Raw genomic sequence first — 25,061 nt, forward strand, 5'->3', positions numbered from 1 at the left:
CTTAAGCATGAAAACATTAGTCTTTTAAAGATGCTAACAAACCCAGCCATTAGATATCTAAGCTGTGTGATTGCTTTATTTTTTTTTTTATCTAAAGCCAGGAAGTAAAAAGATGTTGACTGAACTCTGTTTGCTTTATTTGAGAGGTGACCTCTCTTTCCATAGAACGCCCTGTTTTTAATTTCTGAATATCTCAACCAGTAAAGAGTTAACCGGATTTCAGTCGATTCACTCTGTTTTATATGATGATGAGTAACTTGAGGTTGGTAACAGCAAACTGTTGTTTATAAGCAAACATGGCATTGTGCAAACAAGCAGGCCTGGTCTCCAACTGGTTTGATTTCATGGTGGTCAGCAGCTGATCTATGTAACATACAACCTTTCTGCCTCTCTAAATGTCAGAAGAATGACTGTTTGTTTATCTTGCCTTCTTTGCAGCTGTTTACTCTGTAATGCATTTACCTCGACCTTGATTCCCAAAGAGTGGCCCCTTTCTCTTCTCCAGTTCTGTTTACGTTAGTTCTGCCCCTGGTGTCACCTATGAAATCTGTTGATTATTCCACCTGGTTAATGTTAAATTGCTCTTGTAAGATGATGTGTTTGTTCATAAACACAAATGCTGGGCCCCTTGTTTACTGTGCCCATGGCAGCAATGGTTATTAAGCAAATATTGCTTTGTTTGCTGGTGTGAGCAGCAGTTTATCCTGCAAGGTCTGCTTTTGCTTTTTCTTTTTTTTAAATACACACACTAGGAAAAAAAATTAAATGCTAGAATTTTGATAAAGAAAGAAAAAGGAGAACTTGTCCCTGGAATGTGGTTGAAACAGACTTAGGTTTGCTTTTCTTATCTTTTGCTTGGATGAAGGGGCTGGAGAGATTAGCAAGTTGTTTGGTTTTTCTAAGAGATTTCCTTAGTGTAATGATATCTATGCAGTTGTTTGCTTTTTTTTTTTTTTTTTTTTTTCTGAAGGGAGCGAGCTCTCCTGAAAGGCCACTCACTCAGTAATAGAACATCAGATGGCTAGAAAACTCTGTGGAACAAACAAGGACTTAGGTGGTCTAGGAGAAAAAGTCTAGTACTATGAACAAGGCAATCAGCTTCAAAAGGTACAATCCTTGAAATTTGTATTATTATGTGTGTGTTGTGTGGATTCCATGTGGTCTTGTTTTGTGGGTGTCCTGTAGCAAGTTTGAATGAGGAAGATGAACTTTTAATTCGATGTGATTTGAATACATATTCAGATACGAGTGAAAACATCTGAACCAGGAGGAAACTATATAATGGGCATTGTGTACTTGAAAAGAGTGTCTTTATCCTTACCCGTTACTCTTACCTGTCTCATTTTGAAATGACTTTGTGAATTGTATCATTTCTAGCTAAGTGGAGCTGATAGTGTGTTTCTTTATTCAGCTCCGAGTGTGTGTGCAATTTTCCCCTTGAGCGCTGAGAGGCACATTAAGTAAGACCAGTGCAGAGGTCTTAGGACGTTAGTTTGTCCTTTATCTTGTTTTGCAAACAGCAGAGAAAACTCTACTCACATCATCTTTGTTTTTTGTATTGTTTGTTGCTGTTTTTGAATTTGCCTTGTGTTTATTACTAGGCAGGGCCTGCTAGCATTTGCAGTAAATGGCAAGAGTATAAACAGACTGGGGGATGTGTGTTTGTGGGGGGGTTGTCATGACCTTCAACAGATGGTAGTCTTTAATATCAGAAAAAGCCTGCTGATCTGTCAGTGCAAGAGTGTGTGTGTGTGTGTGTGTGTGTGTGTGTGTGTGTGTGTGTGTGTGTGTGTGTGTGTGTGGTGGGAGTCATATATGCACATTGGAAGTTTTTGATGGATAAGATTAAATTATTGTCCCTCTCACACAATGGAGAAACTCAAGCATCAGGCCTCTGACGGCCTCTGTTCACCATGGTGCCATGATGCTGTGAACGTGTTGTTCACTTTGGCCACTAGAGCGGTTAGGAACTAGAGACCAGGCGAAGAGAGATACATGAAGTGTGTCATTGAACAGGGCAGTCAATTGATGTTAAGAACCGACCCTGAGTACATACAGCTATGTAAAGTGTGGAAACGAAACATAAAATTCTGAGCTGGCTTTTGGTTTTTTTCATGCCATCAAGATATTAGTGAGCGTTCAGATGTTTGACTATTCAGATGATTATAGTTCTGCAGGCTTTGCTAGTTCTCAAATAGGAAGCCTGTTTGGTTCTGTAAAAATGCATTTTAATTAACCTCCCCAGAATACCTGGCCACTAGATATCCTGGGCTCCAGAGGTTTCCTTGTAACAAAGCAGACAGCCTAGTACTGGGTTGGCAAAACTCCTTTTTGGTCAGTTTCATTATTTGAACTCTACCGAATTGTAGTGCCAGGAAGTAGGTGTATGTTCTCCTTTGCACTTGTTTCCTTTCTAACTTCTATAGTTTGCCCACAGTTGCTATGATGACAGGTCTTAAATGCAGCTACCCGGCATGAAGGGAAACAAGTCCAACAGTGGCTAAAATTCTAAAAATAGCAGAGGGGTGTGTAGGGGAGGGAGGCCTGTTACCTACCTTCACCCATGTCCTAGAAAGATCAGCATGTCTGGGTAAGGTTGAATAAAACAGTTTGTGAGAATGAGATAGCCACCAGTTCTCTGAACATTTGCTGCCTTGGTTTGGGGTCTCAAAGTCACTTTTTGGAACTGTACAGGCGTTCACTCTGTATTCAGTAAACCTGGTGAGGAAGAGAAACCATCTTTTTGTTTGGGGTGGGGGGACGACACCATTTTATTCACAGTCTTACTTCTTTCTTTCTCTCTTTCTCTCTTTTCTTTTCTTTTCTTTCTTTTCTTTCCTGAATTGTAAATTATAGGAAAACTGAAGCACTGCTTCTCCTTACCACCAGCCCCAGCCCATATGAATTGTCCTCTCTGATAAATTAAATGTTCACTGTGCATTCAGGTAACTTGTCACTGGGTAATTAAAGTTTTAGTGACAGGGACAATCCTACCTGTGTTAAGACTTAAAATGAGATCATTATTAAGTTATTTTCTGAATTTCAGAACTCCATAATGGTTACTCATTCTGCATTAGCGCAAGAAATTGAGTGGGCTTTTTTTTACTTTATATTTTGTAAAACTTTTCCTTGCCTCCGGGGCTTTACTGGGGTTTTGTGCCTGCATGATTCGACTGTTCCTGTTGGATTATATTTATTTTTGTTTTCCAAATAGAAGGTGAAAGGCATGGGGGGGGTTGAGGGGGGAGCAGAGAAGGAGCAGGAGAGATGCCAGAGCACTGCTTCACTTCCCATGAAGCTTCCCTGTTGCTTCATGCGGTGGCTGGGACCTGGAACCTGGGTCCTCATGCATGGCAAAGTCTGTGCTCTACTGGGTTGTCCATTTCCTGGCCTTAAAATGTAGTCTTTTGAAACTAGGAACTTAGAAGTTATTGACTAACAGAAGTCTTTGTTTTCATTCATTTGAGAGGTTGATGTGAATTTTTTTTCCCCGTCATTTAATCATTTAGTTAAAAGTCTAGCAGTAGTGTCCAGGAAGGTCACTCAGTAGTAGGAGATAGAATTTGCATGCCGGTCCTGAGTTCAATCCCTGGCATCATATATGCTGAGTGTGATGCTCTTGGTTCCTTCTCTCATTAATATGTAAATGCTTTAAAAAAATCTGTGGGCTCAGGTGGTAGTGCAGTGGGTTAAGTGCACATGATGCAAAGCGCAAGGACAGGTGTAAGGTCAAGCTCTGGCTCCCCACCTGCAAGGGGGTCGCTTCACGGGCAGTGAAGCAGGTCTGCAGGTGTCTGTCTTTCTCTTTCCCTCTCTGTCTTCCCCTCCTCTCTTGATTTCTTTCTGTCCTATCCAGCAAGAACAATAGCAATGGCACCAATAAAAAAAAATAATAACAAGGGCAACAAAAATGGAAAAAATAGCATCCAGGAGCAGTGGATTCATAGACACCGAGCCCCAGCAAAAACTCTCCTAGAGGAAAAAAAAAATCTGGGAGATAGCTCAACTGGTAAGGTGCATACTTTACAATGTGTAAGATGCTACTTCGAGCCTCAGCACCATATGGTGGCACCAGGTCATTGAGGGATAGTGCAGAGTTGCAGTGTCTTTGCCACTCCTTGTATTTCTACATTTGTGGCTATATATCTGAAGTAAAAAGAATGACAAAAATCAGCACTGGGAACGATGACATTGTACATGCATGAAGCCCACATGTTGCAAAATAAAGTTAAACATTTTTAATCTAGCAGTTATGCCTTATATTCCTATTATGGGACTAGAAAAATAGCTCACTTGGATAGTGCACTGCTTTGCCATGTGGGTTGCCCAGGTTCAAGCCTGGCCCCCACTGTATTGAAGAAATCTTTGGTACTGTGGTACTATAGTTTCTTTCTTTCTCTCTCTCTTTTTTTCCCTTTGCCTCCAGGGTTACCACGAGGGCTTGTTACCTGCACTGTAAATCCACTGCTCCTGGAGACCTTTTTTTTTTCTTATTGTTGCTGTTGCTGTTGGATAGGACAGAGAGAAATTGAGAAGGGGGGGGAGACAGAGAGGGGAAGAGAAAGATAAACACCTGCAGACCTGCTTCACTGCTTGTGAAGTGACCTCCCTACAGGTGGGGAGCCGGGGACTCAAACCAGGATGCTTTTTTTCTTTGCGGTCCACACTATATGAGCTTAACCTGGTGCACTACTGCCCAGCCCCTGGTACTATAGTTCCTTCCTTCCTTCCTTCCTACTTGCCTATTTATCTATCTATTTTTCTCTCTGTCTCTGAAAAAGGCAACTAGGAGTGGCAAAGCCCCAGAGATGACCAAAACAATAGCAATAACAATAAATTCTTATTATGTACCCTTCAAGTTAAACAAATGGAGGTGGAGCAAGGGGCTAGGAAATCATTTTGACCTGAATTCCTTTTCTCCCATTTAACTCAGGGATATAAAGTACTTCTGGTTCAGCTGATAAATACAAGCTAGTTCATTTCTTGCCTTTTCTTCCCTTGGACTATAAAGGTAAGAAAACTAGCACATTATATTACTAACAACAAGTGTAATTTTGTTGTTAGTAATATAATGTGCTCAGCTCCTCTCCCACCAAGCATTCCTGGCATCACTGAGTCCTGGCTGTAGAGTCCCTTCGGCCACCAACTAGCTATCTGTTGTGAACCCAAGGTATCTTGTCTGAATCCATTCCTTTCTAGCACCAGACCCTGTGTTTTCTGTGTTCTTGAAGCAGGCGAGATGAGTAATTCTTTTAGGACACTTCCACCTCTGTCAGTGTTTCCTCAGTAGTGTGCTCCCGGGGCTGATTTCTTTCTCCTTTTCTGAGAGATTCAGCGCATCACCTCCATGATATTCTCAGTCTTTAGTCACCTATATGAAGGAAAGACTCCAATTTTGCCCTGATTTCCCATATGGTTAAGAAGCTGGCCACTTTCTTTTAATCAAAGTTGACTATTTCATTGCTTCTGAACTTTGTCTTCCCAAAGTGCTAAATGCAATTCTAGACTTTTAAGGGGGAGATCTAGACATCAACGGCGCACAATAAAGTTGATAATATATAAATTATGTTTAACAACAGGTAATATGCATAATTTATGGTGTTACAGTGCTATCTTTTTTGATATTTATGATGGATAATGCTCAGTTTTTGCCCTCATATTCCTGCTTTAAATTATACCACAAGAAAATTAATGAGAAAGTAGATTTATGGGTTTCATTTGTTTGTCAATTCGGAAATTAATTGGGTGTTAATTTTAGCCGTCCCTCATCAGCCCAGGACTGCAGTATGTGTGCACTGCCTGGCATACACTGTAGCTTACCTCCCATTTACTGTGGGTCACTAGCTTTGCATACATTAAAATAGCCCTCCGGCTCATTCCCTTGATTACTTTTTGAACTGCCATGCATTAGAAAATTTACGCCTTTCTGTTACCATTATGAAAATTTTTTGCCTTCCTGACACAGCACACAGACTTCTTTCCATAAACTTGCCTGTGGGATGTGCCCTTCCATGAATGGAACCTGTGCAGGTGTGAATAGCGGGCAGACAATGATGGCTGAAGGGTGTGTTGACAGCTTTTGTGAAGGTGATCACAAAGGCGAAAACAATCATGTTTCTTTGCTTTTGTTTCCCTTGCCCGCCCCTCATTTCTTGAAAGTATACAGTGAAACTCCGACTTGTACACAATGACTCATCTTGGGGACAGTTGTAGCCTCTCCCTCTGACTCTTTCTTCTCCCTGCCCCATGAACCCTGGGTTTTGCTTGCAACCCTCTCTAGTCCTTTCTTTCTTCACTGCCACTTGCTTCCGTAGCAAGGGTGAACAATTGAAAAGCATGTGCAGCACACTCATTGTTTCCACTCTCCCCAGAGAGGGCCTGGCTGGCAACTGAGTCCCTCTGTGTTATGAATCAGAGTAACACCCACCAGAGAGAACGGAGCTGGCATAGTCCCCTGGCCACATCACTCTGCCATCAGGGAAACATCCCTTTCGCTGTTCTTGCTCCATAAAAAGCCCTGGTGCGTGAAGTGTGTTGCCAGACAAGTCTCCTGCATTTAGAAAGGGAAACCGTTTATCTGCCTGATGAGATAGAAGTACACGTATACTTACATATTTTAATATTTATTTATGAGAAATATATAGGAAGAGAGAAAGAACCAGACACCACCCTGCTACATGTGCTGCAGGGGATTGAACCTGGGACCTCATGCTTGAGAGTCCAGTCCTTTATCCACTGCACTATCTCCCAGACATCTGTACTTACATCTTTAGTAAGACAAAGTCTTCTTTTTTGAACAGTATGAATATGACTGTTAAAGTTTGACTTTTTGTGAGTAACATTAAAATGAGTTCTTTTAAAAGAACTTGATCTCATCCAGCGCTCACCCTCTTTTTTTTGTCCAGTGTACAAACTCCACATGAAATATAACTTTTCTATTTTGGAAGGGATCATTGTCTATGTAAGGTATTTTACCAGCCCTCAATATTTCAGATATAGAGAAATTCAGTCTGTCAGGGGCCAGGCAGTGGAGCACCCAGTTAAGCACACATAGTACCAAGTGCATGGATCCAGGTTAGAGCCCCCAGCTTCCTACCTGTAGGAGGGGACTCTTCATAAGCAGTGAGGAAGGTCTGCAGGTATCTGTCTTTCTCTCTCCCTCTCTATCTCTCTCCTCCTCTCTCAATTTCTCTCTGTCCTATCTAATAAAATGGAAAAAAAATGGCCACCAAGAACAGTGGATTTGTAGTGCAGGAGTGCAGGCACCAAGCCCCAGAGCAATAATCCCAAAGCAAAAAAAAAAAAAAAAAAAATTCCTGCTGCTTTTCTATTCCTCAAATTTCCCCTCCTCCTCTCACTTTCCTATCCTGTCACTTTTCTCCCTCCCCACCCCCATCCTCCTCTCCTCCCATTCTTCCCTTGCTTTTGTCCTTCCTCTGCTTTTCCCAAGAGCTTCTGCTATGTTTTCAAAATCAAGTGCCAGTTTTCTTTTCTTGAACATGGATGAACAGTGAGAGCAAGTATTTCCTTTTGGGTGGTGGGAGGGGAGGGCCACAGCTGCACTCTAATCATTTTCCTAAAAGTGATTTCAACATTAAGCTCTCTTGTCCTCCACAGAAGTAGAACTATATTTTACAAAACTATGTTTAGTTTAATTTACACACCCTTTCATGAACATATGAAGTTCTTTAAGGGCATTTATTCTGCTTCATATAAATAATTGATCAGCCAAGTTAATTTACTTCTGCCTGACTGGGTCAACCTTAATTAACTGCCCTGGAATCAAGACTGAACTTTTTGTTAGCTTAAACTCTTTCATGAGCATGATAACAAGGGTTTTATTTTCCCTAAAATTTCAGCATCAACAGTGTAACCAAGGAAGTAATCACAATAATAAAGCATTGCTATAATTTACTATAAATACATTGGTCTGGATATTATGAATTTTCCAAAAGGCTTCCAGAGAACAGCTCTCTGGTCAATGACAATAAATAAGAATGCTGAGCCCAGTCATTACCCTTCCTACAAGTCTCTCTAGCAAAAAAAAAAAAAAATCTATCTTTTAAAGTCTATATCTTTGTCATGTTTCCAAGCACAATGAGAATTGGATCATTCTGGGTTTCCTTAGCTTTATAACATCCAGAACTGTGGCATCAGTCTTTTCTGGATTTTGCTGAGTGGATTATACGCGTGTTAAATGGCCACTTCATTCTGAGTTATACAGGAAGGCAGGGCATAGTTTGGCTGTGTTCCTGGAGAAAGTACTTACTGGTGGTATGAGGTGGTCAGACGGTGCCATGCTTACATACTAGTAGGACCTTTGGATGATCATACATCCTGTTCTCACTTTGTCTTAGAGCACAGCAGTTCACTAGTTATCAGGAGACCTGTGGGGAAGTTGAAGTTGTGTGACATTAGACAAAACTGTGTGCCTCTGACGGGGTCCTGCTACGAAAAGAGGGTGTGATGCATTCAGTGTTCTACATTAGAGGACACAAAGGCCTCTCGATACATCAACTTGTTTTCATTTCAGACGATTCTAAAATTAGAGCACTCAGTAGAAAAAGGCAGATGCAGCTGTTTGCTAAAGAATGCCATCAGTTTATGCTTTAGTTTTAAAATTTGATTTTATTATTATTGGATAGACACAGAGAGAAATTGAGAGGGGAGGGCAAGATAGAGGGAGAGAGACAGAGATACCTGGAGCCCTGCTTGATCACTACTGAGGCTTCCTTCCTGTAAGTGGGGACCAGGGGCTAGAACCTGGGTCCTTACACGCTGTACTGTGAGCGCTTAACCAGGTACACTACCACCTGGCCGCCAGTGTATGCTTTTGATGCTATTTGTTGTCCTCTTACTGCCTTCACTGATGTCTTACATGGATTTTACTTACTAATTCACCACCTGGTATAGAGCTTTGTAAGTTGAAAATCATCAACCATTGATTAAATAGACAAGTTCATGTCTAAAGTTGGGGGAGGCTTATGGCTGAATCCACTCCTTAACTGCTTCTGGCTTTAGCTTTCTTATCTGTGAAGTGGGGGTGACATTATGTGCCTTTTCTCCCTCATAGACCTGTTAGGATTTTGAAAAGTACATCAGAGGGCTTTGTAGTTTGTAAAGCACGATACAGATATAAAGACTTCTTAAATGGATTGGAACATTCCATAGAAAGAAATATCGCCAGCCCAGATATTGTTAGAAATGTTCTTAGACATCGACACTATGAATTTGTTCACATGCACTTTTCAAAAAGCTATTTCCTCCTGATTGGTGTGGGAGAGTATGGGAAATTTTAAATCTTCCAACCTACATACTACTGGTAGCACTTGACTAATTAAGGACATCCTCAGACCAAAATAATCCTTTATGCAATTTTGGTCACAAAGCTTGCACTCTCACAAACCTGATTCACAAGCCAAGCTGCTTGGCGTGATGCCTGCAGAACTTGTACTGGAGGACTTGGCAGTGTTCTGTGGAATTGCACAGAGCAAAAACCTGATCACATTGTGGATTGGAGATGCTGCTTACTCCACCCACCACAATGGTATCAAACCAAGGAAACAGAAGCAGGGCCAGTCTCTTTGACATCTGTTTTCAAGTCTGGGATAAGGATGGTCATATGGTTTGAAAACCATGTTCTACCTGCAATTCTGCTCTGAGAGAGCAGGCTGTCTGTCGAAATCTGCCCATTCTGAGGGCAGATAGAGAGTCCGTGCATATGCAGTATTTTTTTACTTTTAAGTGTCTAATCCCTGGTGTGTGTATATATATACAGGCTTTCCAGAAGGTAAATTTTTCCCCTTTAGGTATGCTTATGACATATGCTAGTATTAATGACTGATCTTGCTAAGTGTATGCTGACTACTCAAACACTATCTTTTCCTTAGCTACCACACCAATGTGCACAGTTGGAGGACAGAACTGTAAATACTGAGGAGATGGGGAAGCTAGCTAAATATTCACTTTTTTTCCCAGCATAATATAAGCGGTATTCATATGACCTGGTTCTTAGAAAGACGTGTTTATCAGGAAAGATAGATTCTTTACTCTTCAGAGTGTAAGGATATGACTGTAGTTTTTAAATTAATATGATTACTGGAAAGTCTGATCTAAAGAGACACGAATGAATCAGCTGTTGCTTCTGAGTTGGCTTCCCACCTGTTACTATAAAATGCCATTCTGATCTCACATCAGCATTGGATTAACTTTAGTGTGTGTGTGTGTGTGTGTGTGTGTGTGTGTGTGTGTGTGTGTGTGTGTCTGTCTGTCTTCTGGGTCCATGAAGCTTTTACTTAGTTGGATCAAACCACCCAGTGAAGTAAGCGAAGATGAGAAATCCTCTTCTAAAATTCTAGAATTTGTTATTTGTGCAAATCTAGAAAAAAAGACTCACATGGATATCTAGCAGGCAGACAACCTCTCCTAAAGATGTGCAGAGTGCTGAAATGTTCATATTGTCACAGATTTCATGTGTGAAAGGGAAGTCTGTAGCACTGATTGTACACATGTCATTTTATGATTCAAATAAATTGTGTTAACAGTTTTCAGCCCCTTTTTGTGGGATTGGTATTTCACATCAAGGCCTTAATTATCCAGGCGTTTGTCAGGCTTGGTAGTGGAATTGTCAACTTCTTTTCACAGTCCTAGTCCATAACCTTGCACTATGTGGGAGCCTAGCATTTTCCTGGTTTTGCTTCCAGGGCACCTCAACTTTAAGATCTGATTTCAGACTAACATGTTCAAATTCTTAGTCACCATATAGCTGTGACACAGCTGGGCAAATGGACATAACTTAGGGGGCCTTATTTTTCTTAATCTTCAAAATGGAAATAGCAATTGTTATCAGAATTAAATTGGAGGGCCTCGAGGTAGCTCACTGGGCAGAGTGTGTGCCTTATCATACACACAGAATGTTATTTTAGTTTAGTTTAGTTTAGTTTAGTTTAGTTTAGTTTTGAGCCCTGCCACCGCATGGAAAGTGCTATAGCAGTACAACAGTCTCTCCCTACCTCTGTCTCTGTCTCCATCTGAAGGAAAAACAGGCCCCACAGTGGTAAAATTACCCATGTGAAAAGAACTAGATTAGAGAATTTTTTTGTGTGAAATAATCGACACTAGGGCCTGGTACAATACTGGAGATCAATAAATGACAACAACTGATATGGCCACCAATATAAAATGTATTGTTGTCAGTGGAAAAAATAGTATCTGTCTTATCATAATTGAAAACCTTACTGAGAACTAAATTGGCCCCCTGGGTATAGGCTCAAGGTACTAACCTTACATCATGTATTTCTTTGTTAGGTTTTTAGTACTTTTCAAATTCCTATCTGTAGGTCACTCTTAAATAAGTTTATGAAGTTCCAAGTCTCTCAAGTCAAGTCTTAAACAAATGGATAGTGATTCAGCATGAGAGACACCTACTCTTTTTTTTTTTGTGGCCACCAGGCTGGGGGCTCAGTACCTATATAATTCCACTACTCCCAATGGTCTTTTTTTTTTCTTTTCTCTAGATAGAAGGTGAGATACAAAGAGAGATAGCGACAGAAAAAGACAAAGAGAGGTGAGACATCATAGCACAGCATCACTGCTCCGCTGGCTCTTAAAACTTTTCCCCATATGGTGACCTGGGACTGAAACCCAGGCTCTGGAACATGGTATTGTGTGGGCTCTACTCAATGACCCTATTGGGGGCCCCGGAGAAACACCAATTTCTCAGGGCTATCTAAATCATACACAAAAATACAAAGTGTGTGTGTGCGTGTGTGAACTGTAAAGGATTTCAGAATTTTTAGGACTTCAGGGCCTGCTGTGGATGCATGTCATCCATGACAGCCTAAAGTTGGTGGATGTGTCAATATTCACAGAGCCTATGTCTACTAAAATGCAATGTTATAACTACTGTGTTGTGCAGAATAGGCTATCCATTGGAGATCAACACATCTATATATACTCACAGCACAGAAATGCAATAATAATTTGTATGTTTCTCTGAAAACATTTATTCCCCATGGGAAAGAATAAAATACATCTACTTAAAAAACACATTACCTCTGCAATTTGCATTTGGATAGGCGATTCCTTATTAAAGAACTAAAGGACCGGATCACTAATGAAGGATAAATAAGAGTGAAAGAAAATGACAACTGTTTACAGATTTTGGCAACATGTAAAGCAGGGCCCTCCTCCTTATGTACAGCAACTGTTTAAACAGCTGCTTTTTTCTCCCTCCCTCCCTCTCTTGCTAGGTTCTTGAGTCATGATGCAAGAATCTGGGACTGAGACAAAAAGTAACGGTTCAGCCATCCAGAATGGGTCAAGCAGCAGTAACCACTTACTAGAGTGTGGCAGTCTCCGGGAAGGACGATCCAACGGGGAGACACCAGCAGTGGACGTAGGCTCGGCAGAGCTGGCCCATGTGCAGCAGCAACAGCAGCAGGTACGGTGTGCTGGAAGGTGGAGGGTGCAAGTTCTCCAGCTTAATATTATGCTCCCTCATGAATGTTTCAGCCTCCCCTGTCTGACCCCCACACAGCATATTTTAGCCACCACCACACGGGGGTTGTTGAGATTAAGAGACTTTTTCAAAGATCTTCAGGAGTTCCACGTCTTGGAGCCCTTTCTCCCTCTTGGGAATTAGCCATTGAAAAGGACAGCAACACCCCCCCCACACACACACACACACACACACTCCCTGACCACAGCTCCCATTGTGACAAATAAAACTTAACAATTTGCATTAAAGTTAATCTTTGTAAAAATGGTACCCAGTGCCTTAATTTAAGTGGCTATGTAAGACTTATTAAGTCTTGGAAAGAAGGGATAAAAGATAAGAGAAATAAGAAAGAAAAGAGAGAGAAGAGTAGGTAAATAAAAGTATAAGCAGGATTAGGTATCTGCTGTGCAAAATGGCAATAACAGAGGCATCTGTGGAAAGCATTGCTTCCTGGAGAAATTTAGGGATAGAGGCTATCACATGTTTTTTATGCACGTGTGTATGTCACATACTATGTATATGTAACTAAACACTAGTAATGTTTTAGATGAAGTCTTATGGATGACTCTCCCAAATGCACTGGGATATACTCTTTATAGGTATGTCAGTGGTTTCAGTGAGGGATTGGTAAAATATTTCCAACTGTTAAAGGTGACCCAGGAAATGGTGTTGTCGATGTGTTGATGAAAATTCAGATAAACAAGTAACATTTGCTTGAAGAGAGACTTTCCCTTGGAATCGGGAAATATTAATTAGTTTTTGTTCACGATAATAAATGAGTTCTGCTCCATTTCAGTCTTTAATTCATTTATTCAATACCTACTTAAGGTTCTTTTAAGAAAAAAAAAAAGCCCTGATGGACATTTTGACCTTTATGAAAGATATATTGTAGAATGTTAGGAGATGAGAAAAAACAAACCTTTTCTCCAAACCACATTCTTGGAATTCCTATCATAAAAGCAAAAGGAATTCTTTTATATGAAGCCAGATGTGGACCTGTTGTCCACTGCCATAGAAAGCTTAACATTGTCTCACTAGCATTTACAAGGGTAAGACTTTTCTTCCTGTGGCCCAGAGGATAGTGGAGATTTAGCAATGTTTAGAGCTATCTCCCCATTTCTTTATTTCAAGGACTATTTGTAGAGAATATTCAGTAGAATGTAGTGCTTCTAACTTCTTTCTTGTCTATTTCTTTTAAAAAGGGGGGGAGTGGGAGGCCATTCAATTGCACAATATAGAGCGCACACATTCTGCTCAAGGATCCCTGGTCCCCACTCTCTGGGGAAGCCTCACAAGTGGTGGGTTAGTACCATAGGCGTCTCTCCCCTTCTCCTCTCTCTCTGTCCAAAAAGATAGAAAGAGGGAGAAATGGATTGCAGGAACGGTGGAGTCATGAAGGTACTGGGCCCTGACAATAACCCTGATGGCAAAACATAAAATAAATAAGTTTTAAACACACAATAGAATCTTTTAAAAAGGAAGAATGTGTGTGTGTGTGTGTGTGTGTGTGTGTGTGTGTGTGTATAGATATAACTCACATTGTAGAATGTACACTTTACCATGTACAAGGGCCCGGGTTCAAGTCCTCTATACCAAACCTGTGCGCCATGCATCATGCCAAAGGGATGCTCCATGACTAGTCAGACAATAATACTGTTGTGCTTCTCTTCCGGCTTTCTCCCTCTCTGTATGTTGGAAATTAAGAGTTAAGGGGAGTCGCTTCACAGGCGGTGAAGCAGGTCTGCAGGTGTCTGTCTTTCTCTCCCACTCCTCTCTCCATTTCTCTCCCACTCCTCTCTCCATTTCTCTCTGTCCTACCCAACAATGAACGACAACAACAGTAATAACCGCAATAAGGTTAAAACAAGGGCAACAAAAGTGGGGGGGGAATGGCCTCCAGGAGCAGTGGATTCATGGTGCAGGCACTGAGCCCCAGCAATAACCCTGGAGGCAAAATAAATAAATAAATGTCAGCTGGGAGTAGTATAATCATTGAGGCCAAAGCTCCAGCAACAACAACAACAACAACAAAATCCCTGAAAAACAAAAACCAGGAGTTAGGTTTTAGGACAAACAGGATGGGGCCTTTGAGGGAACATGGGAGGTAGAAGTCTCAGAATAAACAGGAAGAGGATCTTGGGGATCTCAAATCATCTGGCTTTCTAGTTGATGATATGTATCTGTGTGTTTTCTCTAAAGCCTACATTGTAGCAGGTTATAGCCTCTTAGCTATTTGAATGTAAAAGGGCAAGCAGGCATCTATTTAAGCTTTTGCTTGTTGTTCCTTCCTGAAAAAAAAAAAAAGCTTGTAACATGTTTACTGCTTCTGCAAAACAGTTCCTGCAAAATGATGTGAAAGAGTTACAGTCTTTTGCTTAACCCATTTTGTTAATTTTAGATCACCTCTCCCATTTAGGATTACACTTGTACTAGGGCTATAGCTCTTGACAGTCTCTACAACATGTTTCATTTTTTTCTTGCTAAGCTTTTTTTCCCCCCCAAGATAAAAGGCATCATTAACTGTGTCTGCTAGAAGCTTGGTGAAACCAACGTGACTATGAACTCTGTTGAGGCAAAACTTTGAAAAGAAAAGCAAAAGGATGAAAAGGAAACTAAACTAACAAGCAAGCCAAGGTTACTTAGTTCAGAGAAGTTCTTTGTAGTGATTTGATTTCTCTTTCATTGACAGTCTAAACCCATTGTGTCTCATCTTGGGCATTACATCAACTGAAATTTGACATGTATGTTTTGCTTAACTGTTTGCTCATTTAAATTAGTGCAAGTGGAGAACACACACACACAACACACACACACACACACACACACACACACACATGCCAGGGATATGACAATAGTGGTTTGTTTATTTCTATTGCTAGTAGACCTTCATGCCAAGTCCCAAGTTCAATCTCCATCACCACCATTAACCAATATAGGCAGAAGGTGCAAATTTTCATCAATAAGATTGTTTGAAAAAATTATCAGTACGTGTTAATAGGTTATCAATACATTTATGCTCATCTGGCATTCTCAGCTATTCGTGGTTATGTTGAGAATAAGTAGTTTGGTATTTTGAGTGCTGTTTGCTGTGCCTTTATATGCAGGCCCTACATCCTTATGGAGCAGCTGAAATGGGCATATTGATTTAGGTGGTATGGAGCCTAAGTAATTAGTTTTTGCAGTAAGTTCATTGACTAAAGAAATGGGAAATTACTTCTTGTGAATTTTTTAAGAAGTGAAAATTATTCACTATCTCAAAATATAGTAAGCTAGTTCAAAGCTTTACATAGTATACGCACATAACAAATAAACACCACATACACACCTACCCCAAGTAACAGTAACATCATCTTGTCCTTAAAAAACAGTTACTTATGTGTAATTTTTATAATTTTTTTACTACTTTAAAACATAAGTAGCAAAATTGTTCACTCCTCTCTTTAGCCTGGCTCTTATCATGTTAGAAAATTTAGTAAGGGTTTTTTGATATAAAATCAGTATGTCTTGATTGTTCTTGAAACCTTTTTTTAAAACATTTTATAATCATTTCATTTCTACTTGCCTTGAATATGGTTTGGGGATGAAAGAAAACAATTGCTTCTATCATTGTGGCTAAAATCCCACTTTTTGTGGTTGGCAGGTCTTTTAGGGCTTTTAAAATAAAATGCTGACAGCTGTTAAACTCCCCTAAGTGTATGATGGTCCTGTTAACAGGTTGTTGGAGGAAAAGTTAATCGACAGATAAAAAAAAAAAGATAACTAGAAGATTGAAAAAGTTTTACAGAACTAGAGTTTTAAAAGGTTTTGTTCAAATTGAAAAAAGGAACAATTAAGCAGTTTGGAGAAATCTGAGTGTTAACGGGATAGATTTGGGTTGTTTTCATCATTTTGAGTCTACAGGTTTTTACTTGAAGTGAGAATACCAGCAGTGAGAAAATCACAGCCATGCTGAATTCATTACTGCGGTAGTCACACAAAACCACGGATAAAATTTCAATAACTGCAGGCCACAGTTGAGTAAACAGTTGCACTGAAATTTAATTCCTGTTGACTTTTCCCCCCATTCCTCGCCAGGGGCGCATTCTGATTCTGTAGTACAAAGACAACAGGGGTTACAGCTTTGATTAATGTAGGACAGTGGAAGGGAATTAGAACTGTAAAATATGTTAGAAGTCCATGAAAGGAAAAAAAAAAAGATTTTACTTAAGAAGGATTGATATAAAAACGTGTTAGTTGCACTATTTGTTAAAACTGAATGTCATAGAATTTTCTCGTTGCAACAATGTAATCACTGAAAATAGTAGGTGAACTTTTACCTAGAGCCAGAAGTGAAAGGAAATAAGTAAAAGCCTTTCTGCATTCAATCCATATTTACCTAGAGCCAGAAGTGAAAGGAAATAAGTAAAAGCCTTTCCGCATTCAATCCATATTACCAGAATAATTACAAATGATAGATAATGGAGAGCTGTCAGAAATATTTGCTGTATGTGAATATGACTTCTGTCCTGGGTTTGATCTGTAGATGATCTCAATGGGCTCCAAACAGAGTTGTGTTTTTCAAAGTACAGAGTTTACAACTTTGAAAAAAAAAAGATGAAGAAATGTGGCTTTCCCATTCTTTCTTGCTAATGCAGAGCTAGTTGTTGAGAAATGAATTACTGCATAAGCTAGGCAGCTTGCAGCCCTGCAAGCTGCCCTAATGGCCACCTGGCAATGTCCTTGATGGCCTATCAGGCCACCAAGAAAAATGCCATCAACCCTCCAAAGCCATCAGCTAAGGAGAGGTGCTGCCATTAGCTGGACAATTCTACTAACACACAAACCCTCTTTTCCTGCTGCAGAACTAAGTGTATTATCTCTGCAATGTTTCAGCCTTACTTATATCTGGGCCATGAAACTATTAGAACAATAGTTTTCTTATAATATAATTTGATAGAGTCTCTGAACATTTTCTTTTAGCCGTTGAATAATTCTTTACCCAATACCATAACTGCTTTTTATTTCCTATTATGCCTGCCCCATTTCTAGGTCTGTAAAAGTTCTGGGTTGGATATGCACTAGTCCATTATGAATGTCAGCAACAAATACTGTTACCACTGACTGTTTTTTTTTCCTTAAAGAAAGGTTTTTAAAATGTCCAGAGCAATTTTACAAACTGTGAGGATTAATGCATTTTAAAGTCTTGAATTTTAGAAAGCAGAATTTTATTTCCATATTGCTGCAAATGAGAGCTTTTTCAGATAAGCATATTACATAGAGCATAATGTTTAGAAGTTTCTCCATATACAGCATATGCTGTCAGGTCAATTAACAGAATGCATACTAGGAAATGTTTATTCAATAAAAATGAATAGCTGTTAAATAAAACAGCTATTTCCTAACAACTTTCCATTTAATGATGGAGGATTTTTTTTCATTTTTTTTTCTTTTCTTTTTTGGGGGGTACCACCTGGCATTTTTTGTTGTCTGTTTGTCAGTATAAGGAGAACTTGGGTTGTTGTGTCTATTACTATTATATGAGTAGAACAATTAAGAGGTAAGAAAGTTAAGACTTATGTGAGCAGAACAGTTAAGAAGGCTGGAGAGATGGCATAGTGGTTATGCCAGAAATGCTCATACCTGAGGTTCTCAAGTCCCAGGTTGAATCCCCAGTACCACCAGAAGGCAGAGCTGAGTAGTGCTCAGGTCTCACTCACTTCCTTTTCCCCATCTTTCTGTCGGTATCTCTCCCTCCTTAAAATAGAGCAAACTGTCTTTAAAAGGAAGTGATCAATGAAATATATGTACAGTAATGGGGGGGCTGGTGCATGACACAAGTTTGAGCTCAGCTCTCACTGCACTGGGGTGTCTCCCTCTCTCCCCTCTTTCTCTCTGTCTGTTTTCTTTCTGTCTAAAAATGTTGGCCTCGAGCTGTGAGACCCTGGTGATCACAGAAGAGAAAAGTGGCTAAGTGGATAGCTCATCAGTTAGGGCATCTGCATCCCTGTGCATATGACCCAGATTCTAGCCCAGCATCAGGGGAGGTGCTATGGCAGTTTACAAGTAGCGTCCCCCTCCCCTCTGTCACTGTATCTAAGGGAAAGGAGAGTTCAGAGCAGTGCAATCCTGCACCTGCAAGACCCCCAACTCCATGCACACATGGCATTATGCTTGGTGTCTGGTCTTTCTATGGTAGCTATAAATATATCTTAAAAATATATAAGGCGTGTGTAAAATCTGAATATGTTTATTTCACCACTTTTGATCTAAAAGGTAGGTTTCACACTAACAATCATACATACAAAAGAGAGAAAACTTTGAATGATTATTGAAGTACTAACAGAGGTAGAAAGGATGAGGAACTTAGAAAAAATGATGAAACTGAAGAGGCAGCCACTGAGTTGAGTTGAGTTTTGTTGATGAGCCACTGAAAGAGGAGAAATAACAGCCATTATATAAAACCAAAGAAGCCTATCAAACTAGGATGAGAATTATGGAGGCTCAGAAAGACAAGCTAATGTGTAAGGCATGGGGTCAGGTGATGGCACATCTGGTTAAGCTTACACATCACAGTGCTCAAGGACCTACGTTCAAGCCCCTGGTCCTCGCCTACAGGGGAAAAGGCTGCAGGTGTCTCTCTGTGTGTCTCCCTTTCCTCCCTTCTCAATTTCTCTCTGTCTCTATCCAATAATAAATAAATAAGAGTATTTAAAAAAAAATAGTACGTGTATTGTTAGTTGGATTTAAAAGAAAAAAAAGAAACAGAGGAACCTAGGAGAATCATGAGTTTGTATCCTAGGATCTTTATAAAATGAGAACTGACAACTGTAGTTTCTTTTATTGCTGCCAGGATTATCACTGGGGCTTGTTTCCTGAATGATGAGTTACTACTCCCAGCAATCCTACTTTTCTTTCTTGGATAGAGACAAAAAGATTTAGAGGGAAGGGGGAAATAGAGAGGAAGAGAGAAAGAGACAACCCCACCACTCACAGAGCATCACTCTACAGGTTGGGACTGGGACTTGCACACAAGTCTTTCTATAGGGCGATGAGTGTGTCCTACCTGGGAAACTGCTTTGTTATGACCAAAGGTTCACCACTGTAGCGTAAATCAGAACACAGATAACAGAAGCTCTTCCAAATGGTAGAATGAATCTCTTCACTTCGATTTTATTACTGAAATTACTAGCAGATACTAAGTATTGATGGGGATTGTTCTACCAACAACTTGGATTTTAACTACCTCTATGGAAAAAATGCCTGGAAAAAACAGCTTTCAGTGTTACAATAGGCAAAAAGTTCCTGTGAAAAGACCCACCTCTAGACTCCTTGTTTTTAGTTCTTTGGGGGACTAGAATAAAATCCGACTGGCTGCCCTTTGGTTTTTTTTTTTCTCACCCTCTAGAAGGAAGCTCTGTATTTCCTTCTCTCTCTCTCTCTCTCTCTCTCTCTCTCCATATATATATATATATATATATATATATATATATATATATATATGAATATTGGGTAGCACTGATCATTTCGTCTTTACAGTCTTCTTCATTTTGAAAAATACTACTTGAGTACTTTGTTAGGAAGGCACTCAGTGATCATCTTCATTATAACTATCAAAGGCTGTACCTAAAAGGAGGGGTTTGGGGGCCAGGTAGTGTTGCACCTAGTCAAGCACTCACATTAAAGTATGCAAGGATGAAGGTTCATGCCCCTGCTCCCCTCCTGTAGGGGGAAAACTTCATGAATGGTGAAGCAGGGCTGCAGGTGTCTCTCTCCGTTTTTTATGTTTTTTTTTCTTTTTTTTTTTTTTACTCAGTGCAGCCCCCTGGGGCTTTGTTGGGGCTTCATGCCTACACAACTCCACCATTCCTGGTGGAATCTTTTTTTTTTTCTCCTTCCAGTTATCAGTTGAAACATGGAGAGAGAAAGCACAAGAACAGAGACACCATAGTACTGCTTCATGCTGAGGATGCTTCCTCTTCTTCACATGATACACCCATGTAAGTGCCAGGGACTAGAACCCCAGGTCCATGACACAGCAAAGGATGTACAAGTTATTGGGCAAGTTATCACCATCCCTGTCAAAATCATTTTACTTTTATATGAATCAGTGTCATCAGAATGTTACTGAACACAACCATTAAACAAAATCTGAGTCAGGAATTCAGATAAATCTAACAACTAAAAGGAGAGTAGCCACAACAATAACAAACTCCCACTTTTTTTTTCCATTTATTCCCTGGCTCTTTCCGGAGATGGCATATTTCACCACGAACTCTAAATTTAGCTCTCTATTCAGTTAGTTTAACCCTGCCTTCCATCAAAATATTGTTGTCAAGATTTATGTTATTTGTGATACGAGCCTTTTATGCGATTCTTATACATTCTGATTACTAAACAGTTGTGTGCTAGTAATCTCTTCATTGAAGATTTAGATGGCAGGGGAAACAAGGGAAGGAAAGGAAAGAGAAGAGAAGAAAAGAAGAGAAAAGAAAAGAGAAGAAAAGGAAAGGAAAGAGGCCCAGGTACAGAAGAGAGCATGGCAGTAGAAAGCCAGATGCCACATTTCATTCTGAGTGAAGTACACCCTCTTGACTTTAAGTGAAAGTGTCCCTGCTTTGAGAAGGTAGTTTTAAGCCCTGACTTGTGAGCTAATAAAAAGCAAAAGCCACTCCCTATCTCTTATCTAATCGAAGATCTCTTTTTTGAACTTCCAGGAGGGTATGACTTTAATCGTAATTTGTTGACAGATTAGCCTCCGTGATGGCAAACAGTTTGTTTTGCAAAACTGGCAGACTCCTATCTTTTCTCTGAAGGCAAGAAACCCCACTTTGCTGTTTTGCGGCTGCTTGCTTTTTTTTATTGACAACTGGTGCTGAGCAGGCAGAATTGGTGTGTTTGTGTAATGTAAACCTATAGCCAGCCTGATGGAGTCTAGTGTACTTTTAGGTAGTGCATAGATTACTTGATAAAAAGGGTTACAAGGTGACTGCTTTTATGACAAAGTGGACTAGCAATAATACTGTGAGTGGTAGATGGAGCAACAAGAATGGAGTTTATAAAGGGAACTGAACCCCATAGTAGAAAGGTTCTTTTCATCACTTGGGACTTTGAACTCCAATCTATTGTAATTACAAAGTGTTACTTGTAACATTCCAGAGAACGTTTGCTAAAAAACTGTGTTTGATTTGGTTCATAGAACTTCAGTCCTCCCCAGCCCCCATACACCACCCCTATAGAAATGTAGTGAAGAGAGTTTCACTTACTAGCCTTGTCTCAGCTTTTTCCATGTGAGCTCATCCCAGTGCCACGTTGAAAAACAAGTATTGATATTGTCTATGAGATTTGTTGAAGTCCATCTATTCTATTCATCTGTTTGCATATTATTTCATCTGAATACTGTTTGCTTTGTGCACTAGTGCATAAAGTCCTGTGAGATCCAGGGTTTGTGTAGGGGGCTCAGGAAGCATTTGAGAATGACTGGGGTTTATTTGCCTAAAGAGTAACTATAGGGATAGTGAAAAGACAATTAGAAGGGAAGTTAGAAAGATAGGTCACACAAGAAAAGAAACAGCAAGGAAAAATTGAAAGTTGAACTTGGCCTGCCTTAGAAGAAAAAGAATTCTGAGAGGAAGAGCATTGACAGGACCATGTATTTGATTCTGCACCAGAATGGGGACTGGCTCGCCTTAGCCTCATTCAGTTGAGGACACCCTGTTGCCGACACATCTTCCACTCACACACACACTCTCTCTTGCTTCTTCTATTTCTCCTCCTCCATTTGAATCCCTAAGTCAACTGTTGAGTCCCATGAAGACAGGGATGTATCCTTCTCCTTTCCTGATAATTCCCCAGCATAAAGCACAGCTCCTGGAATGAAGCACTTCTTTGACAGACTTTTGAGTGAATGGAATAGAAAGAGAAAGGAAGGGCTAGGAAGTGTGGAGGGGAGGATGGTGGTGGGTAGTGGCTCACCTGGTTGAGCACACATGTTACAACGTGCAAGGACCCAGGCTCAAGCTCCCAGTCCCCACCTGCAGGGGAAAAGCTTCAGAGGTGGTGAAGCAGGGCTGCTGCTGTCTCTCTGCCTCTCTCCCTCTCTGTCTCTCCCTTCCTCTCAATTTCTGGCTGTCTCTCTCAAATACATAAAGATAATAAAAAAATGTAAAGAGAGAGAGAGTGGAGGGGAGAATTCAAAAAATTAAAAGGGTATTTTTAATTAGGTGATATGACAACATCAAAGAGTAGGAGTTTTAACAGATGATTCTGAGTTTTCAGTTATAATGACTGTCAAAATGGCGATACTAAGAAAAAAAACTGGGGGCATCTGTCCCTAGTCAGCAATTGCAATATGATAAAGAAAGCACGATTTATAAATAAAGAATACACTTCATTGGGAAAAGTTCTTTTTTTAAAGTCTGTTTTAAAACAGGCACACTATAGACATTGCTAAAACCAATTTTTTATTTATATGTGTTTATCGAGATTAAAATTATCAAATGTTTTCCTTTTGCCTTTGCCAACTACTAATGAGTATATCTTTTCAAAGAGTCACATGGGGAAGGCTGATAAACTTCAAGTGTTCCTATTGATCATGGAATAGACTTATCTCTTTTTGAGAACAAAACTAGAAGTTAGATCTTTGATAAAGTCTTTGTTCCATATTGACCCAAGCTTCTTAGAATGAATTTGTGTTTTTTTTTTAAGTGAAGGGGTGCATATTGCTTTTGTTGGGAAGAAATACCCCCTGTAATTATTAAGCAGCTGACTCTATTGGAAGACTCCTTGAGGAGGTAGAGATTAAACTGCTTAGGGATGCCAGAGCCTTGTTTGTGTGCTTGAGCCATGCATAGGGAGGCACAGAGAGAAGTGGATACTTTCCACTATCTTCTACCCAAATGAATATTGCAAATACTGTGACAGAGACAGAACTTTTTAGAAGGTTGGTAACCCTAAGTTTCTCCTTGAATTAACTGATGGATCCCTATTTTTAGACAGTTCCTTTTAGATTTTTCCCAAAATAAAATTAACTTTATCTTCGGAGAAGTTTCTTAAAGTAGACCATTAATTACACAATTTATCATCCACACAACCACAAGTAATTGTCTGTATCATGGTCCCTTGTCAAAAAAGGCAAGGTGTCAGCCGATCCAAAATTGGTGTTTTTATCACTGTGCTTCCCCTCCTCCCTGACTCCCCTCTCTCCACATTGAAGGGAAGGTGACATGATGTCTTCTTAGTCATTCAAACCCAATAACTTTTAATCTGAAGGTTAAGTAGTGAGATATAAACTAAGAGATGATAATATCAATTTTATGTTCACTGAAGGGCACAATATACCTCTTTGTAGTAGAGGGAAAATTGTGCGTAAAATGTCTTTTGCTTTTCAACAGCAGAACTATGCATCTTGGAGCCAAGGAAAGAAAGATCTTTGGAAATTTAAAATAATATAAACTGTAGCATCCTAAAGCAGGGTAAAACTGGGCTTTTATTATTTTACTTATTAAATGCTAATTTTTCAAGGGTGCATGGTAAAAACATAGTTTTGTTTTTATAGCCTCCTGTATTGACTCTTGTTATCCTCTCCAGGAACTCAACAACCTTTTACAAGGTTAAAGACAGGGAGAGAATGACATAATGCTCATTCTTTCCTGACTATTTTTGGTCCTAATGTGTATGATAAATAATACTGTGATAATATTGCTTACCGCTCGCCTCATTTTCCCCCATCTGTGATTTTTCCATTTCAGCTCAATAGGAATTCAACATCCAGGAATACCAAGGGAAAAGACCTTTACACTGTGCATTTTTATTATGATAGTCTGACTCTCTCATTGGATTAGCACTTTTCCTAGATACACAGTCTGTACTATTTATCATATGTAGATTTACTATGTCACTGCTATGTTTTAAGAGGGGCAACTCATCTTGTATAAGCTGATGATATTATATTCGTAAATAATGACTAAGATTGTATCCTAATAAATAATTTTATTTTAAAAAAATTATTTATCTATTTATTTATTTATTATTGGATAGAGACAGAGAAATTGAGAGGGGAAGGGGAGGTAGAGAGGGAGAGACACAAGAGAGACACCTGCAGCCCTGCTTCGCCACTCATGAAGCTTTCCCCCTGCAGGTGGGGACCAGGGAATTGAACTTGGGTCCTTGCTCAATGTCATATGAGGGCTTAACCAGGTGCACCACTGCCTGGCCCCATCTTTTTAAAAGATGTATTCTTATAGAGAGAATGAAAGACCAGAATGTGACTCTGACATGTCTAGAAACAAAATCTGAACCTTGGGCTTCAGGATTGCAAAGTATACACCCTACCCACTATCTCCTCTCCTCCAGTTGCTAAAAAGAACTTTAAACTTGTCTCAGCTGTTTATTCAGTATCTTTATGGGGTAGAAAGTCAAAAACCAGTTATTTTGACCTGGCAGGTGTAGTTATTTTTAAGGATTTCTTTTAAGTTATTAATGAAAAAGAGAACCAGAGCATCACTCTCTAGCATAGACTGTGCTGGGGCTTGAACATGGGAACTCACATATTTACAGCTTCAGCCACTGCATATTGCCCTAGGCC

General features: G+C 39.8%; 1 protein-coding gene across 11 annotated transcripts in view; it reads left to right on the forward strand.

Annotated features, from left to right (window-relative positions):
- The window catches only part of FOXP1 (forkhead box P1), a 495,633-nt gene that overhangs the window by 182,395 nt on the left and 288,177 nt on the right, over nt 1-25,061 (forward strand). For all 11 annotated transcript variants that reach the window (XM_060202871.1, XM_060202866.1, XM_060202864.1 and 8 more), the window contains one exon: nt 12,252-12,442. In XM_060202871.1, the coding sequence (XP_060058854.1) occupies nt 12,263-12,442 (180 nt within the window). In that variant the 5' untranslated portion in view covers nt 12,252-12,262. The remainder of the gene's footprint in view (nt 1-12,251; nt 12,443-25,061) is intronic.

Source organism: Erinaceus europaeus, chromosome 12 (genome assembly GCF_950295315.1).
Source record: "Erinaceus europaeus chromosome 12, mEriEur2.1, whole genome shotgun sequence".
Taxonomy (NCBI): Eukaryota; Metazoa; Chordata; class Mammalia; order Eulipotyphla; family Erinaceidae; genus Erinaceus; species Erinaceus europaeus.